General features: G+C 42.4%; 1 protein-coding gene across 7 annotated transcripts in view; it reads left to right on the forward strand.

Moving 5' to 3' along the window:
• The window catches only part of ELF1 (E74 like ETS transcription factor 1), a 95542-nt gene that overhangs the window by 57966 nt on the left and 17684 nt on the right, over positions 1-19892 (forward strand). For all 7 annotated transcript variants that reach the window (XM_080376838.1, XM_080376840.1, XM_080376836.1 and 4 more), the window contains 4 exons: positions 632-806; positions 12128-12235; positions 12903-13067; positions 17802-17885. In XM_080376838.1, the coding sequence (XP_080232964.1) occupies positions 632-806; positions 12128-12235; positions 12903-13067; positions 17802-17885 (532 nt within the window). The remainder of the gene's footprint in view (positions 1-631; positions 807-12127; positions 12236-12902; positions 13068-17801; positions 17886-19892) is intronic.

Raw genomic sequence — 19892 nt, forward strand, 5'->3', positions numbered from 1 at the left:
TGCAAAATAGCTATTGAGACAGAAGGATGATGTCAGAAAGCTGACTTAGGAAGGAAAGCAGGGTGGAAGTAGTGTCAAGTGACTAAAGCCATAGGAATTATAATATCAAGCTCACTCCCTATTACACCCCTTGCTCTTGTATCAAGTGTCCCCTAAAACAGTGATCTTAACTAGCAACCCCCCATGGGGGACTTGGTACCTGTGAGTTCTTCATGCAGTCCTGATATCCAGGGGACTCTTCCACCCCCAGATTGATGGGAAGAGCAAAAGATGTAAGATGCTTGCAGCAAGTGGCTTGCCCACTATTATTGCCAGCAGAGTTTAGCATGTGCTGTGCCACTCCTCCGTATTGTCAGCTTTTATGCTGCAAAATAATGTCATGGGAGTCTGGTATTACCTAATGGAGTAAATACATTAGATACTACAGTGATATTCAGTCTCTGGCTCATAGTGGGACACTGCTGCTGTATGGTTTTATGTGCTAGAAGTCATCCCATTTTTTGGTACTCCATCCTGATGGCCTAATATTCAAATGATGTAATATAGGTCTGTTGACATATTAATCAGTAAGTGTTTAGGTTGGATGTAGTCTAACTACCATTATTTTAATTTTCTTTTTTCTATGCCCCAGCTTGGTGATCCGTCTATATTCCCTGCTGTCATTGTGGAGCATGTTCCTAGTGCAGACATCCTACATAACTACTCTGGCTTAACCTGCGTGGATGAACCTAGTGACATGATCACTGAGAGCTCTCTGGACGTCGCAGAAGAGCAAATCATAGAAGATGATGATATCACCCTCACAGGTTGGCAATAAAAATATTTCTGTGCCATGGTTTTGCACCAAGATGGCTGTGGCTAATGGTAGAGAAAGGCTTAATGACAAAAAACCAACAGGAAACAAAATTATAGTAGTATTGAATGCTGTTAATTCTGTACAAGACACAGAAAATGTCATTAATGCTGCAGGTGGCTTGCAATCCCGGATGCACAGCTGATAATGGTAAAGAGCTTCATCCATCAACAGAGATTAAGATAGAGTCCTGCTCAGAGTACCAACAAGATTTTTCTTTGCTAGTATTTGCATAGGATTTGTTTGTTCTTCTTTAATGGTTGGTGTGTACCTAAGTAAACATACATAAACCAAATAAATAAACATACATAAACCAAACAGCAGGAATGGGCAACTTGAGTAGATGTGCTGCTTTTAGCTTCCTGAGAGTATACAGTTAGCCATAAAATGTGCACATTAGCATGACTTCCTGGTGTAAGTATGCTCAGCATAGAATTAATCTTGGATTTCTAATAATGATTAAAGCCTAAAATAGATACGTTCTGTGTAAATTCTCTTAGAAAATGTAACCCCAAAGAGAAGACAGCTCTCAAGAGGAAAGCTCAAACATTAAGTCACATTTTAAAAAAAAAAAACCCTCACTGAATGCACATATTAGAAATATTTTTGCAGAACAAGTCTGAAAGGTGGGATAGATACTTCCCAGAGAGAGGATCTGTTTCTGCATCTTCCCTCAGCCATTAGGCTTCACACCTGGACTGTCTCCAGGGCTGGAGATAGCTTGCTGGTTTCAGTAAAGCTTTTGACATTATTTCCAAAGGCGTACTCTGATACAATCTTTTACCACCAAAAGCAAAACAAAAACTCAACAAACTTGACATGAGGTTCACAGAGTAAATTGACATGAGCAGTTCTCAGTAAGTGGTTTTATCTGATAAAAATGGCACCTTTTTTTTTTCTTAGTAGTGAATTATCTGTGAACAGACTGTGACCATACAAGTAAGTTAGCTGATTATTCAAGAAGATTTTACATACTTTATTTCAGGTTGAGACCTCTTGCCAACTGTTCATTTGCTATTCATGTTAATTATTCACACTGCAACTGGCATTTCCTCAGTGTGTTACTTAAGCACCACTTAACGCGGCTGTGTGAATTTTTTGTAGCAGATCATTTTTGTAAGTCCATGTTAACTGTAATATATTGTGTGTGAATTTTTACTTGCATGAGTAATTGTGAAACTCCACTTTTGTGAATGCTCTTGTTAACACTTCTTTTGTTGCTGGTCACATGGGAAGGGTTTGCAAATTGCTGCCAGAGACTGAAAATATGTAATCCTTGTAACCAATGGTGTCCAAGGGTTTCTGGGATACTTTGGAGGCAGACAAGTACAGTATTGTTCCCATCATCCATTGTGGTTCAAGCAATCTGGTTTTCTTTAAAGGCAAAGTCCTTAGAAAACCAGAGCTGCCACTTTGCAGGGATTATTGTTGTGAACGAGGTGTTAACTAATTATCTGTTTCACAGTCTCCATCCTAGCAGTTACTGTGCATACTGTGGGTTTCCTTGGAAGGGAAAGCATATGAACCCAGGCCAGGCAGGGACCAGTACTGCTGGTGAAAGCTCCTGCTCAGGATGCAAGGCAGGTGGCACTGGCTCAGTCCATGGTTTCTGTCAGTCTGACACAAGTGGGCAGAATCTGGGGGCCCAGGGGTGTGAAGGCACCCCACAGGAGGTGAGGAGAGGATGCTGGGGAAGGAGCCCCCTGTCACCTCCCTGCCTGCTGCAGGCAGGCATCGACTGTGGCTGCAGCTGCCCACTTGAACTGCCAGGCTGCCGTGGAAGAGACCCAGTTCAAGCATGACTTGCCGTAGGCTGCCTTTGAAATGGGACTAATCATAACTGAAATTTCCCACCTACTCTATTTTTCAACTGCCTTTTTTTTCCCCTCCCTCCTTTGAAGTACCCTTCTTGATATTTTTTTCATGGGGTGTTTGGTCTCAGCAGTGAAATGTGTTGTTTTGCTTCTTTGAAATTTGTACCAGTCTTTTCAGTCACTTCTATGCTATGCGTTTGAGAGAGGATCAGACATTATACAGACTGTACTAATTCCATATGAAAATATTTATAAGACTGAAGTTCACAGCAAAACGAAACTGAAACGGCCATAATTTGTGACAAAACATTGCTGAGACATGTCTGCTTAATATGCAGGATTTGGGTTTTTTTAAGTTACCAGTTCTTCAGTACTGTTTTATCTCTCTGTCATACATTAAGCTTCTCTTTTCTCCTAAACTAACAGAAATTAGCAGATCTCCTGAAACTGAAGCAATCACATTTTAGGGATCTGTCTGCAGAATGATTGATGCTAGTAGGTTTTTCCATCTATAGGATGTAGCTTCAGCCCTTCAAAGGCACAGCTATTGCACATCAGTGATTACTTACCTCTAGTATAAATTATAACCTGCAGAAAACTGTAAGAACATCTGTTTCACATGAAGCCCTGCTTGAAACATGGCTAACAACCAGCTTTTTAGTTACAATAATGCTCATGCTGTAGTTTTTTTGTAACGAATAGGCAGACCTGCCTTATCACCACCCTCCACTTTAAAAGCACTTATCCCTAGAAAAGCTGGGATGGCAATTTATATAGTCAGTTTCTTGCCAATATTATGGGATTTTAAATGGTTAACCATCATGTAGTAAAAGGCGATTAACAAAATAAATTGGAGCATTTGGCTTTGAAGTTTTATCTCTAAAGGGAATGTTGAATTGTGGGGGTTTTTTTCTGAAAAATACAGAGGATAATGTTTTGTGCAGAATAAATTCTAGACCAACTCGTCAGATGGTGCAGTTTGCTATGCTTTATATAACTTATTAATGTGACTGATTATGGTTATAAGGTGCATAAGGAGGAGGAACTAATTGGATTATATAACTTCCTGGAAAAAAATGTTGTTATTAATTATTTTTTATTTTAAGTTTGCCATGTCTGGCCAGTTTAATTTAGAAAAATAACAGTTAATCAAACTCAGCCATTTTGTGCTTCACCTGTTCTGGTGTTGTTTTCATGGGATCAGGGAAGCAGCAGCACTGAGAGAGGAGAGAGAAAATTCGTGCTTAGATGCCCTGTGCCCTAGTCTGAATAGGGAGCATGGAAGTGTGCATATTTATAGATCGATAATGGTGCTAAACAACCAGTTCAGAAGTTATTTTACAACATTTCGAAGCACAGTAGCATTTGGCTTGTATGTTTGGTGAAACTCTAGTGTTTGTGGTACAAGCCAAGTGGGTCAGGTAGAAGAACGCAGGCAAAGACACGTGAGGTGCTGCAGCTGCACAAACCCAGCATCTTCGGTGATAATTTGTGATGTTACAAAGAAATCCAAAAGAGTAGTTAGGTGGAAACTGAACTTCGTAGTGTTAACCCATGAGGATTTTGATTTGACAAGATGCCAGTTGTAAAAAAACCCTAACAAGTACTGTTTCAGTTACTTTATAAAGAAATTATTCACTGCTGCAGGTAGCATCTGGTTAAAAAGAGTGAGGGTTTTTTCATGTAGCTCCCCAATGGGATAGTTTTCTTTACAAATTTTAAAGCCTTACTTAAGAAAATGAAGGGTGTTGTGTAGATCTCTTGAAATAGCTGTTCTTAAACTCAGTGTTCCAGTGGTAGTTAACAATCAGCATAGAGCTGACACTAAAAAGCAATCACCTAAATTTAACAGCCAGCTATTCTGCAAAAGGGGGCTCTGCCCAAGTTTAGCGGATCTCTTTCTACTTTTAGCAACATTAGATTTCTTCCGTTGTTATTTTGAGGCTCTGCAGTCCCTGGTTTTGTCTATAGTAAAACCAGCAGTGAATTTAAACACAGCTGTGACTAGCACAGCCCTTATCTTGGCCTGGGCAATGACTCCTGTGGTCTACTCTTGGGGGGCAGCTGACCACCGGGGAAGCAATGGGAGCAGGATGGGATCACCAAAAGCAGTGTAAAGCTTTCAGAAAAGGTGCTAGGCAGGAGTAGGGAAAGCAGGACTTTGGACTGAGGTAGGGAGCTTCCACCGTGAGGCATAGTTTCTTTCTCCACCAGCTGAGAAGAACAGAAAGCTGTGTTTGGGCAAGCCTCGTCCTAACAGTGAGTGCTGATTCATAGCAAACCTGCATTCGCAGTATCTGGGCTGGTATTGACGTGCAGGTACAGAGGCTTACGTTTGTGGCTTGCTCAGATAAACAAGAACTTGTAGAGTACCCTGGGAAAGAAATGAAGTTACTTTTGAGTGCGGTTTTCCCTTTCCCTCCCCTTCTTTTTTTCTTTCTCCTCCCTGCCTTTTGCCTCCCTTTTTTCCTTTCCCGCTCTTTTTTTGCTCGCTCCTTTCCCGCTCTTTTTTTGCTCGCTCCCTTCCCGCTCTTTTTTTGCTCGCTCCTTTCCCGCCCTTTTTTTGCTCGCTCCTTTCCCGCCCTTTTCTTTGCTCGCTCCTTTCCCGCCCTTTTCTTTGCTCGCTCCTTTCCCGCCCTTTTCTTTGCTCGCTCCTTTCCCGCCCTTTTCTTTGCTCGCTCCTTTCCCGCCCTTTTCTTTGCTCGCTCCTTTCCCGCCCTTTTCTTTGCTCGCTCCTTTCCCGCCCTTTTCTTTGCTCGCTCCTTTCCCGCCCTTTTCTTTGCTCGCTCCTTTCCCGCCCTTTTCTTTGCTCGCTCCTTTCCCGCCCTTTTCTTTGCTCGCTCCTTTCCCGCCCTTTTTTTTGCTCGCTCCTTTCCCGCCCTTTTCTTTGCTCGCTCCTTTCCCGCCCTTTTCTTTGCTCGCTCCTTTCCCGCCCTTTTTTTTTGCTCGCTCCTTTCCCGCCCTTTTTTTTTGCTCGCTCCTTTCCCGCCCTTTTTTTTGCTCGCTCCTTTCCCGCCCTTTTCTTTGCTCGCTCCTTTCCCGCCCTTTTCTTTGCTCGCTCCTTTCCCGCCCTTTTCTTTGCTCGCTCCTTTCCCGCCCTTTTCTTTGCTCGCTCCTTTCCCGCCCTTTTCTTTGCTCGCTCCTTTCCCGCCCTTTTCTTTGCTCGCTCCTTTCCCGCCCTTTTCTTTGCTCGCTCCTTTCCCGCCCTTTTCTTTGCTCGCTCCTTTCCCGCCCTTTTCTTTGCTCGCTCCTTTCCCGCCCTTTTCTTTGCTCGCTCCTTTCCCGCCCTTTTCTTTGCTCGCTCCTTTCCCGCCCTTTTCTTTGCTCGCTCCTTTCCCGCCCTTTTCTTTGCTCGCTCCTTTCCCGCCCTTTTCTTTGCTCGCTCCTTTCCCGCCCTTTTCTTTGCTCGCTCCTTTCCCGCCCTTTTCTTTGCTCGCTCCTTTCCCGCCCTTTTCTTTGCTCGCTCCTTTCCCGCCCTTTTTTTTGCTCGCTCCTTTCCCGCCCTTTTCTTTGCTCGCTCCTTTCCCGCCCTTTTCTTTGCTCGCTCCTTTCCCGCCCTTTTCTTTGCTCGCTCCTTTCCCGCCCTTTTCTTTGCTCGCTCCTTTCCCGCCCTTTTCTTTGCTCGCTCCTTTCCCGCCCTTTTCTTTGCTCGCTCCTTTCCCGCCCTTTTCTTTGCTCGCTCCTTTCCCGCCCTTTTCTTTGCTCGCTCCTTTCCCGCCCTTTTCTTTGCTCGCTCCTTTCCCGCCCTTTTCTTTGCTCGCTCCTTTCCCGCCCTTTTCTTTGCTCGCTCCTTTCCCGCCCTTTTCTTTGCTCGCTCCTTTCCCGCCCTTTTCTTTGCTCGCTCCTTTCCCGCCCTTTTCTTTGCTCGCTCCTTTCCCGCCCTTTTCTTTGCTCGCTCCTTTCCCGCCCTTTTCTTTGCTCGCTCCTTTCCCGCCCTTTTCTTTGCTCGCTCCTTTCCCGCCCTTTTCTTTGCTCGCTCCTTTCCCGCCCTTTTTTTTGCTCGCTCCTTTCCCGCCCTTTTTTTTGCTCGCTCCTTTCCCGCCCTTTTTTTTGCTCGCTCCTTTCCCGCCCTTTTTTTTGCTCGCTCCTTTCCCGCCCTTTTTTTTGCTCGCTCCTTTCCCGCCCTTTTTTTTGCTCGCTCCTTTCCCGCCCTTTTTTTTGCTCGCTCCTTTCCCGCCCTTTTTTTTGCTCGCTCCTTTCCCGCCCTTTTTTTTGCTCGCTCCTTTCCCGCCCTTTTTTTTGCTCGCTCCTTTCCCGCCCTTTTTTTTGCTCGCTCCTTTCCCGCCCTTTTTTTTGCTCGCTCCTTTCCCGCCCTTTTTTTTGCTCGCTCCTTTCCCGCCCTTTTTTTTGCTCGCTCCTTTCCCGCCCTTTTTTTTGCTCGCTCCTTTCCCGCCCTTTTTTTTGCTCGCTCCTTTCCCGCCCTTTTTTTTGCTCGCTCCTTTCCCGCCCTTTTTTTTGCTCGCTCCTTTCCCGCCCTTTTTTTTGCTCGCTCCTTTCCCGCCCTTTTTTTTGCTCGCTCCTTTCCCGCCCTTTTTTTTGCTCGCTCCTTTCCCGCCCTTTTTTTTGCTCGCTCCTTTCCCGCCCTTTTTTTTGCTCGCTCCTTTCCCGCCCTTTTTTTTGCTCGCTCCTTTCCCGCCCTTTTTTTTGCTCGCTCCTTTCCCGCCCTTTTCTTTGCTCGCTCCTTTCCCGCCCTTTTCTTTGCTCGCTCCTTTCCCGCCCTTTTCTTTGCTCGCTCCTTTCCCGCCCTTTTCTTTGCTCGCTCCTTTCCCGCCCTTTTCTTTGCTCGCTCCTTTCCCGCCCTTTTCTTTGCTCGCTCCTTTCCCGCCCTTTTCTTTGCTCGCTCCTTTCCCGCCCTTTTCTTTGCTCGCTCCTTTCCCGCCCTTTTCTTTGCTCGCTCCTTTCCCGCCCTTTTCTTTGCTCGCTCCTTTCCCGCCCTTTTCTTTGCTCGCTCCTTTCCCGCCCTTTTCTTTGCTCGCTCCTTTCCCGCCCTTTTCTTTGCTCGCTCCTTTCCCGCCCTTTTCTTTGCTCGCTCCTTTCCCGCCCTTTTCTTTGCTCGCTCCTTTCCCGCCCTTTTCTTTGCTCGCTCCTTTCCCGCCCTTTTCTTTGCTCGCTCCTTTCCCGCCCTTTTCTTTGCTCGCTCCTTTCCCGCCCTTTTCTTTGCTCGCTCCTTTCCCGCCCTTTTCTTTGCTCGCTCCTTTCCCGCCCTTTTCTTTGCTCGCTCCTTTCCCGCCCTTTTCTTTGCTCGCTCCTTTCCCGCCCTTTTCTTTGCTCGCTCCTTTCCCGCCCTTTTCTTTGCTCGCTCCTTTCCCGCCCTTTTCTTTGCTCGCTCCTTTCCCGCCCTTTTTTTTGCTCGCTCCTTTCCCGCCCTTTTTTTTGCTCGCTCCTTTCCCGCCCTTTTTTTTGCTCGCTCCTTTCCCGCCCTTTTTTTTGCTCGCTCCTTTCCCGCCCTTTTCTTTGCTCGCTCCTTTCCCGCCCTTTTCTTTGCTCGCTCCTTTCCCGCCCTTTTCTTTGCTCGCTCCTTTCCCGCCCTTTTCTTTGCTCGCTCCTTTCCCGCCCTTTTCTTTGCTCGCTCCTTTCCCGCCCTTTTTTTTGCTCGCTCCTTTCCCGCCCTTTTTTTTGCTCGCTCCTTTCCCGCCCTTTTTTTTGCTCGCTCCTTTCCCGCCCTTTTTTTTGCTCGCTCCTTTCCCGCCCTTTTCTTTGCTCGCTCCTTTCCCGCCCTTTTCTTTGCTCGCTCCTTTCCCGCCCTTTTTTTTGCTCGCTCCTTTCCCGCCCTTTTTTTTGCTCGCTCCTTTCCCGCCCTTTTCTTTGCTCGCTCCTTTCCCGCTCCTTTTTTTGCTCGCTCCTTTCCCGCCCTTTTTTTTGCTCGCTCCTTTCCCGCCCTTTTTTTTTGCTCGCTCCTCTCCTCACGCTCTTTTTTTTCGCTCGCTCCTCTCCTCACGCTCTTTTTTTTCGCTCGCTCCTCTCGTCACGCTCTTTTTTTTTCCTCGCTCTTCTCCTCACGCTCTTTTTTTTTCCCCCGCTCCTCTCCTCACGCTCTTTTTTTTCCCCCCGCTCCTCTCCTCACGCTCTTTGCTTTCCCCCCCGCTCCTCTCCTCACGCTCTTTGCTTTCCCCCCCGCTCCTCTCCTCACGCTCTTTGCTTTCCCCCCCGCTCCTCTCCTCACGCTCTTTTTTAACTCTTATTTACCTCTTTTTTTTTTTTTTTAAAAATAAGTGTCTACCTATTTAAGTTAACATTTGAAAACTGATGCTTCTCAGAAATTGCCTCCATCACCACCATTCTTTTGGCTCTAACTTTTCCAAAGTGTAACAAATAAAGCGTTTCATCCCAGTTCTTAAATTTGCGACTGCATCATAAATGCCAGTGGTTAGAATACTTTTCTGCAATGTTAAGAGAGAAACTAAAATAACAGGCACCAGCTTGCCTTTGGTGGTTTAATTGGTTATCTCAGAGCACTTTCTCAAGCTGGGTGATGTGAATTAGCATCTTGCTGCTAGTGGGACAGAGAGGTGCTGCTCCATCTCCTCTGTGGTGCCCCACACCTTGTTTGTGTTAGCTCTTATGTTCTTGTAATTCAACTTGCTAATCCAGGAATACACTAAAAAGTTCTTTTCAGCCATTTTATAAAGCTGAATTGTCTTGCTGCATGATCAAATAATATGAAGCCTGGCTTGTGTTAGGTGACAGGAGTTTGGATCATGAACCAGGGGCAGAGATGGGAGGAAGAACCACAGCCCTTGTTTTTTCAGCAACAGGCAAATACTAATTTGGCTCAAACCACCTTGTGAAGTCATCTTCTAAGAGGCTTGAAGGGTGTTAGTAAAAGCATTAATGTGGTTAAGAAACTTAGTATTGTCGTTCTGTGTCTGTGGATAGATAGATAGTTGGCACTCCTAATGTTTTTTGTAAGCAGGAGATTATATTAATTTCTATGTTTATGTTAATTTATATGAATATTCTAAGTTCCTTTCATTAGTCCTGGATATGAATGGTCGACTTCTAGCCACAGTGATGTAAGGCTGGTGACCTCTGCCTCGCCTGCCATTATTCAGAGTGAAGAATTGACTCTGCTCCGTCACCTCAGTGCATGAAAGCAAGCGGGCAGGTTTGCTCCTCGTACAGCTCTTACCAGGTGAAAAGCAAACAGAAGCTGCACCCTCCTCCTTGCCCGCAGCACCAAGAGCCAGGGGGTAGCACTGCTGGCTTTTAAATTGTATGTGGCAGCGTAAACCAGCCCCGCTCAATAGCTTTGGCTGAGCTGGATCATGGCAGGTTACCTTCCTGTCCATTTCAACAACGTCAGAACTGATGACAGATGGCTTTGGCGGTGCTATGTGTCTGTAATTAGTGACGTCCTTATTGTGGTCTTCATTATGCTGGTAGATGATAGGGAAAGTTCCCATCCAGATAAAGCTTAGAATCAGAAGCAATCAAGTCAGCAGTGCCAGGCCAAGCGCGAGCATGCCTGCAGACTGCGTGAGCTGCACTTGGTTCCGTCTCCTGAGCTGGGCAGGCATTCCTTAGGGATACTGTTTGACTTCTGGGGCTGATGCTGAGCTCCAGAGCCTGAAGCTGCACAACAAAAGCATCAGCGGTTTGCTGTCTCATCTTGCTTTATGGCCTCCCAAGCTAGGACCTTAGTCCATACTTGCTACCTCCCCTTTTCTTCTCATGCTGTCCACCTCTCCAGCTCTGTGCTTCTAATTTCTTAAACTTTTTTGAAGATGTCAGCCAGAAGGCATGGAGCCTTAACTGTCTGAATGTCTGTGCAAGACATGGGGTGGGGCCCTGTAGACAACAGGGTGAGTTGCTGTGTTGGTCAGGTGTTCCCAACACCCATCTACTTTATTATGTCTTAGCCTGGGCCTCTGATGCTTGGGACATGGTAGGACTAAGGTCAAGAAAAAATCTAGAAGGTAAGGAGGCTTTCTCCTGAGCTCCATGTGCTGCCTGTAAATCACAGCTGGATGGAGGAGGTGATGCTGATGCAAGAATATCTGCATTCATCTTTGCCATCTCCTAATGATACGATTGCTGAAACTGTAACCATTTGGGGTGAAACTGTTTTGGGGTTTTTTGGTTGGTTGTTTTTTTTAGTTGTATGATTGTTTAGTGCTAGTGAGCTTGAGCGCTTTGTTTTTACCGTGATAGTTAGATTATTTTTTTTTTTAGGTATAGAAATTCTGGCATAAATCTTTTGGTTTTAAGCGAAGAAGTGTTCTAATAGTGTTGTGCTTTATGGTGCATTTTTGCTAGCTGTGTCAGTGTGTCTTGTTTCTTTCTTTTTCTTTGGTGACTGCCCCACCCAAAATTCCTCAAAGCTAAACAGGGAGGCGGGGTGTGAAAGCTGACTCATTACCAGACCGAGAAAGTAACTGAGGTTCATTAGTGTCCTAGGGAGGGGAATACTGATGCAGCCCTTTGTACTGCTTAGATAGGTGCAAGTGAGTTCCACAATGTATCTTCAAATTCCTGTCAAAGGATAAGGAAGCCTGGCCCCGTGCATTTCCATCTAAGAAAGAGGAATTTCTAAAAGAATGTGTTAAATAGTTCTAAAGGTTTATGGTACCAGGTGCTGGAACTATCATCTAAGTACTTGTCATTACAATTACTTTCAAAAAATTTCTCTTGTAAGCTACTCCTCCAGTCAAAGCAATATTATCTTCTTGGACAGACATTATTATGCAAAATGATACTTTTGGGGATTTTTTTTAATGTGTAGCTTCAGATGACCTTCATTATATATTAACGTTCAAGAGCTTTGGATTTGTCTAATGACCACCCTCACCCTCGTGAAATTGATGAGAAATTGTCTAGTAGTCAAACTTCTTTCAAATTTTGCCAGCCACCCTGTATTGCTTTTTGTGTTTTACGTTTGCTTTCCAGTGTTTTCCTGGAGCCTGCACTGTTAGCCCTACCTGTAATTCCCATGTATTTAAATAGTTTAGGATTCATAGTTTAGGTCATAGAAGTCATGGAATGTTTTCTTATCCGTACTCCAGGCTAAATGACAGGATATTTTTGGTGAGCATCTCTTAATTATGGGATTCACTTCCTTTGGACCACCATAAGAAGAAATTTGCAATATTGGGTTTTTTTTAAAGGATACTGTTTGGAATATTGTTTGTGGTAGTGATATTTCTTAGGGTTCATGGGTGTTGTGTTTTATTGCATGTGCTTGATAAGCAGAGAGAATGGTTAGAAAGATGAGGCAGAAATGAAGTGTTTGTGTTGGTTTTGGGTTTCTTTTTTTTAATACAGACAGTCTGAAAAAAGTAGTGTATTAAATAAATTTTTGCGGTGTTCATTTTCTCCGCAGCTAACCTGTTACTACTCATCTAGTGGAAGACCGTGTTTTCCACTTCTTTTTTTCTAGAAATTAAATAAGAATAAATATTGTGTTAAGTTTTAAGTCCAGTTTGTAGCTTGTTAAGAATTAATTTTTCTCTTTTGCTTTTAGTTGAAGCATCTTGTCATAATGGAGACGAAACAATGGAAACAATTGAGGCTGCTGAAGCACTTCTCAATATGGACTCCCCTGGTCCTATGTTGGATGAAAAAAGAATAAGTAAGTTTTTTATGAAAGCAAATCCAATCTATATTTGCCTTGTTTATTTGTGAAAGAAGGAGGGGTTCAGTGCAGCATGGTTGCATGGAGTAGGTAAGATTATTTTGCTTCCAGGTAGCCTTTACTTACATGGTTTGGATATCAGAAATCCAGTGTTTTATTGCAATGAAGGATTTCATTGCCATGTCAAGTTGAACAGGTAAGGTAAGAATCAAAATTTACAGAGGCAGGGTATGAATGAAGTCGGGGTGTTTAGATTGCAGTGTTTTGTTTGGCTGATTAGTCTGTTTATATTGCCAAGTTAAAAGAATACATACATCTGTAGATTGCCTTAAATATGAATTAAAATGTGTGATCACCGAATAATTGTGCTTTTTAGAAGAGTGGGTTGTATTATTAAATTATTTTATTTTAATAGTGCTTCTGCGTGTGTAAAATGTTGTTGGTGCATATATTCTGTTATGAACTAGCCTTCTCTCCCATGAAGGCCTTAAGCGCCATAGTTTTACTTTATTCTGTGTTTAAAGTTTTGCTGTTAAAAAAAAAAAAAAAACAAAACAAAAAACCCAAAAAAAAACCCAAAAAGCTAAACACAAAAAAAACCCAACAAAGTTTTAAATGTCCTTGTGGCTGTGTAAAAATATTCCTATTGTCTGTTTCCCTTAAGCAACGATGTTTGGTGCAACTGATGATGATGATATGGTGGCTCCTATTACACATGTGTCAGTCACGCTTGATGGGATCCCCGAGGTGGTGGAAGTTCACCAAGCCCCAGACCCCTATGCTGAATCACCAGAGACTCCAGAATTTGAACAACCAAAGAAGAAAAAAGGTAAGATGCTACTGGAGAACAGTGGCGTGGAGTAGGAGAGCCGTGGGGTGGCATGCTCGCTTCCCCTGCGGGTGACTGGAACCATTTTGAACTCAGCTAGAAATACAGAGAAAGCATTTTCTTACTGGGTAGTGGGAGCACAGATGCTGGTGCTTAGATACTAGTTTTGGGCAGGTAGCAATGATGGCTTATCCCATAGGAAACAGGAATCTCTGCTTGTGCCTATTTATAGTTTCTTCTTACAAGCAAAATTGCAATACAAGCTATAGAGCTTTTGTTTCTGTGAATCCTGAAGTACTTTAGTTAGCTCTTGTTTAGATTCGGTTAAAGATACTTGGTCTGTTCAGAATATGGGATGAGAATGAGGAGGGTTTTTTAGCTTTTGTTAAATACGAGCAGTTTAATTTTATGGTTTTTTAAATAGTTGCGTGCTTATAGTAAGCGTTAGTCCCACATGCGGTAGATAGCATTTACAGTGATGTTCCGTTGGAGTCAGTGCTGTGCTAAAGAGTAAAGAACCGGTTTTAATCAGACTTTCTGCTCCTGTTTTCCCATCACGCTTCAGCATGAATCCCATCAGAGGTCCTGAAGCTGATGTCTACAGAGAAGGGAGTCGTGCGGTGCAGGCAGCTGTAAAATGTTGTTGCAACAAATCTAAAAGAAAAAAAAAAAAAACACACACACCCGCCCCCAAAAAAGATAAACCAAGAGAGTGAATTTTCTGGAACTAATCCTAGGGCTGAATCAGAGGATGAGGACTTTGACAGGTTCCCTTGCGAAACAAAAGCCTTTCAGAGCACGGCTCCTGCTGCCCAGCCATATTCCTGCTGAGTGAGAGTGCATTTTTCTGCTACTTTTGTTGCTACTTCATAATGGTGAGAGTCATTATCTGTGAGAGACGGCATATGGGCCTGTGGAGATCTTAGGGAAGTCTTCTGAGCCCCATGTGCGTCACAGGGTCTGGTAGGGATGGGTGTGGGTTGGGAAGTCTCAGATTCCTATAAGAAAGCTGAACTGAAACCACTGTGGAGGAGAGCTTTACCAGCAGCTGCCCTGAGAGTGCTGCTGGGGAAACTACCGTGCTGTGTGCACTACTGTGAGATAACCAACCGTAAGAGGATTTTAAACTGTTTTTTTGGTTTTGTTCTTTTCTTTTCTTCTTCTTTTTAATGTTGGCTGCTATGTAGGTCAAAACAAGGAGCCACCGTTTGCCAGACATTTAACCTCTTTGGCTTGATGCTTTCATATACCCTCTTCTGTGTTGTGCTTCTGCTTACTCCCACTCCTTCCTCCTCCCTAGCTGTAGGTTAGAAAACCAGTTGCTTTACAGCAAACGTGTGCTTGTTTTTGGCAGTTACACCACACAAAAAATACTAGAAAAGATGCATCAGCTTACTGTTTCATTAACTACTGGTTTTCAATGAAGTTGAGACTTCACAAGGTAGATGGTATGGTCTGAGTGATGTTGAAGTGTTACTTCAAAGTCAGGGATTTATTAGGCTTTGCTGTACAACAACTGCTGCAAAATGTTACTAATTTTGTAGGGAACTTGAGGATGAGGTGCAGTGTGGTGTGGTGTTCTTTTATTATTTTTTTTAAGTGCAGTGTGTTTCCCTTCCTTTGGTCAGTTTTGCTCTATCCATACCACTCATGAATTATATAGACTTCTAGCGTATATAACCCATCAACTAAACTTTCATTGTTTCATTGTGTTAAGTCATAAGGGCGTTTCTTTAATTGTGCAGAGCATTGCCAGCTGAGCCAGAACAGCACTGCCAAGTAGAAGTCCTCCAAGAATGCGGTCTGCAGAAGTGATGAGGTGGTTTCACTTCTTTTTCCTTGCAAGCCTTACTGCTGCAGCAGGAGAGTCGTATCCACCCATCTGCTCAAACCCATGTTCAGCTTCGTGTTTGTATTCATGAATGTCAGAAAGACAGGAAAAGCAAAGGGATCTCAGAGAAAGAAACTTGGAATTTTGCTATACTAATATCTTTGGTCTCATATTTGCTTTGGGAAGTGTATGGCAGTACGTGGTCACATAAGTTATATACACGTTATATTTTAGATATATACTGTTTATTGTAGTTTTACATTTTACATTTTTCTGGTATGGTGTAAAATATTGAGCATCTCGCTGCCTAAATATCACATTAATTTGTAGCATGAATTTCTGACCTGAAGTGGTTTTGCAGCCATGGAAAGTGGAAATATCAATTATAAATCCGATTAGCTATACAAAATTATTTTAGCCCCACATAAGGCTTAGCTTTTGCACATTCTTCATACTTCCTCTTTGTCAAATTCTCTCCTAAAAAGGAGTTCAGCAATGTACTCTGAAAATCAACAAATTCATGCTCTATTGAACCAAAGTAGGAAGTGTGCTAACACTTAATGTGCTATCAGAAAATACCTTCCTCTCAACAAAGGAAATATATATGTCACTGTTAAGTGGGGGTTTTTTTGATGGTATCAGTAAGTGCTTGGAGATTATAGCTCACAGTGTAGTCTAAAACTATCATCTAAAGTATCTCTAGCCCAGATACAGAGCTTCAATACCTTTCTTCAATACCTTTCTGTAAACGAGTTTCATGTTCTTCACTGATTTACAATTTTGGATGGGTGTCTGGTAGAGGATTGTCCAAATAGGATGTCCTGAATTAGTGTAGTCTGAATCTGAAGTAAGAGAGCCTAGAATTGCTGTAGCATTAGTATTCATATTTAATAAATTTGAAGTGCATAAATTACATGAGATCAGTATATATGTTTCCTGAAGCTGACCAGCAGTAGTTCAGTCATGACCTAATTTTGCTCTCATCTGCTTCATTTTCTTTTAAGACCTGATCTCATTTGAACAGAAGGTGATTAATGACATCAAAATGACACTCCTCACTCCTTAATGGTGTACATTTACACCTGTACAAGAGAGGAAACAAGATGAGCACCCAGCAGGGTCTTCCCATGACACAACTCTAAGGGGAGGAAAGCACTTAGCCAGTTACCCTGAGGAACTTCCTGTGCAGTAGAAGCTGATCTATACAAGAGTTGACTTCATCTAGACATTTTAGGGAAGACAGAAGTTTCTGCAAACTGTAATGGTGAGCAGAACAAAGCTGCTAAAAACGTACTCCAGTAGTTCTTTATCCTTTCATATGATTATAAGTGGAAAAAACCCAGTATTGTAGGATTTCCTCCCTCCCATCTTCACTCAAATCAAGGAAGACATTGCTGGCCAAAAAGATGGCTGAACTTTGTGTCCCATCTTCAGTCACTAATCCTGTCTGAATGGAAGCAAGAAAATTGAAGGACTCCAGGCTTTACTAGAGTTTCCTCACTGTAGCTCTCTCAACTAGCTATCCCTCCTCCCCCATGCCCTGTCAAAAAAAATTAGAAAGAAAAAGGTGCAAAGGTGGACTTAGCAAGGCTGCTTATGTCAAAAGGTGAGTGCTCAAGCCAGTGTTTCTTATGCTTCTTTATAGATACTTGGAAATCTAGAACAAAGCAGACAGCACAGGCTGGCACTGAGCATTTTTTTTCAGAGCCAGTGAAAAACCCTCGCTCTTAACTGCAGCAGAGCTGTTTCCGTAGTAAAACAGCCCCTGACAACAAAACCAAAAACGGAACATCATAGTTTATGAGATTGCACAGGTCTATTGGTCTTGTCTGCTTAGAACATAGACTCTTTGGAAATTCAATAAATAGAGAAAAAGAAAAATATTTTTCTTTAGATCTTTAATTATAACAATATCCTACTGGATTAGAAATATGTTTCTCCAAGTCCAGTGTTTGCTTGGTCTATTCTGCCTCTCAAAAGAGCAAAGATAGTATGTGAATAATGTAGGTATTGCCAATGTATTAAGGGATCACTGCAAAACCTGATAAGAGAAATTTTTATTTTACAAAAAAGGTCTGAAGGTTTCTGATGAATTGCATTACCTGTAAAAGCTGCCGTTGTAGGGAATGAGAATTAATAAAGGGAATAGGTTCAAGGTTTTATATTGAAGAATACTTCAACATGACTTGTATTTTTCACTCCACTTATGTTTAGGTAGTTGATTTCTCCACATTTTCAGAGGAATGCTCTTCATTCTTCTCATTGGTTGTAACTATTTTCTTTCAGCCTTCCTCACCAGATGGAGCCACCATGCTTATGACTTAAAAACTAGTGGTTTTTTGGAGCCTGTTACTGGTTCTGCTGGTCTTAACATACGAACAAGTGATTTTCCTTTACCTGTAGCCACTGTTGAGAAAGATGTAAAAAACAGTAGGACTGAGAAATATTTTCTTCACATGTTAGTTTGCTGCTGTAAGTGGAGACTTCCAATCTATTAACAAGCAGACAACCTTGTTTTACCCATAAATTCCATTTTGCTGATGAGTGAACAAGATAGTGCTCTGTATTTTATCTAGCTTTTCCTGTTTAAACTCTTGGCCACAAGAATTAATAGGTTATTCTTCTCATCTGTTTTAAATGCTCTTAAGAGTACCTAAAAAGCCACAGAAATTTCCAAGGTACATGGACTTTGGGAACACAAGCATAACCTCTACTAGTAGTACACTAAGAGCATAGGCACTCCAATCCTGCTGAGAAATTGAAAAAGTTCAGTGTAGAACTGGACTCCTAAATAGAAATGGAATCCTCTCTGAACTGGGGAAACAAATCTCTTTCCTTTTTAGGTCCTTGTTCTTTCTTATTTCCTTTTTTTTTAAGCTGCAGTTACTGGTGTTTTATTTCAGGGAAGAAGCCAAAACCATCTCGTCCTGAGTCCCCTACTACAACTCCAAACATATCTGTGAAAAAGAAAAACAAAGATGGAAAGGGTAAGTCCAAGAGTTGTCACTGAAGTTTTTAAAAGAACATTGTTTCTGAGAGACCTGTGAAAAGAAAAAGTTCGCAAGACATCTTGTGATGTAAAACCAGGCCTTATGCTCAGGGGTGGTTAACATCACATCTTAAGGCAAGTAAAAAATTCAGCACATGAGATTTCTTGGTGAAATACTCGGTTTCTTAGGAGAATAACATATTTGTCACTTCAATTGCAAGAGCTCTTGGAAACTCTTCAAGCTCCCACAGAGGCTGCTGTGTTTTGAGTGAAGTCTTGGGGAGCGCTTTTGCATTGTATTAGTGTTTCTTGGGCTGTGGTTGTTTTGACAGATGATCTTTGAAAACGTTTTCCATCTGTGTGTGTCTAATTCTGCATGAGGAGCTAATCAAGGCTGCCAGTTGGCAGCAGGAAGTACCAAGCCCTGAATTTTGAGGAAACTTATAACCCAGCTTGAAGACTTGGGCAGAAAACTTGGGGTTTTGATACTTCTTTCATTCCAGTGTGTTTAAAAGAAAGAAAGAAAATAAATGCCAAATAACTGATACAATAAATAATTTCTATCAGATGGAACTGTTCAGTAGTGCTTGTCAGCTTTCTCAACAATTTCATTGCTTTGCTCTTGGGTCCAGCACCCACACCTGTCCCTGGGCTGGGTTTGAATGGCAGCCTGATGCCCTAGGTCTCACTAGGTTCTGCTGCGCTCAATGGGACCTGGAAATGAGCCTCCTTTGTGTCACCACATGTGCCTGCCCACACACCTAGGGACTGATGTGCTTGCATGTGTGCAATACTTGCCAGGACAGAAGTCCAGCCAAACCTGGAAGGTGGTGGCATAAGACTCTAGAAATCGAAAAAAATCCCTACACTGTTTTTTTTTTTTTATTTACTATTTTGAAGAGGTATTTTCGGCAATAACAGGAGAAAAAATTACTGCTGGCAAGTAATAAATATTTAACAGGTTGATGCTAGCAATTTTGAGTATGCATTTTTGCTTTCTTTTTATAAATTAAAATCTAATTTTTAAGTAAAAATGAAGGAAAAGTATCAGAGGAATCTCCAAGTAACGCTCAAATTAAATAATAGAAAATATTAAAGCAGCTAGCCAATAAATTAAAAGGCAGAAGAGTAATGTTTCTGTTGATGATAGCAAGGATGTACCATATTTCACATTTGTCCATTGTTACAAAATTGCTAATTCAGAAAGAATTAAAAAGGAGTGTGTTGCCTGAAACCACTGCCTGTTATGAAAAAAGATACAACAAAAGCATTTGTTTTGCATTTTGAGGAACACAGAGTTGAAGTAAAAGGGATATTAATATAACTGGCCATGGTAGGGAAGCAGCTACAAAATCATGAGTTGCCTGTCCCAGTAGCCACAATGTTCCCCTAAGCTAAAATGCCAAGGCTACTTGTGGGAGGTGATACTTTCATACAAGAAGTTTTTTCTTCCTTTCTCAGACTAAAACCATATCACTAAGAAGCTTATGTACAGCTTCAGGTGTCCCAAAGAACATCAGACACTAAAAGCTTTAAAAGAAACAAGAAAAAGGTGTCATTATTTACACGAGTTTAGATTGCTTAAATGTGCTTTTGAAAAAAAAGGATATGCAAATTTTTTAGTAGTTTTAAGTATTCACAATCTGTAACTTTAATACTATTTCTTTATAAGTGGTAAACACCGAACAGATGTGGTGGATTTCCATAGATAAGTGTTTGTGTCTGCTTGTTTGTAAAGTGAAATTTGGATATTGTCTACCAACAAGTGCAAATGCTTACTGGATTAAAAAAAATCCACCTTTTCCTGAACATTTTTCTTGAAGATTTGCCTGCCTCAGCATATGCCACTGATTGCCCCATATAAATCTAATTGTTAAAAGTAAGGATTTTGTTTAGCCTTTTAAAGGATCATAACACTCACTCCATTCAGCAAAGTATTTAAGCAAGGGCTTAATTTCCAGCATTTTCAGAGGGTGGACCTGAGCATGTTCCTGTTGGAGGTAAG

Source organism: Falco punctatus, assembly GCF_963210335.1.
Source record: "Falco punctatus genome assembly, chromosome: 2".
NCBI classification, from domain to species: domain Eukaryota; kingdom Metazoa; phylum Chordata; class Aves; order Falconiformes; family Falconidae; genus Falco; species Falco punctatus.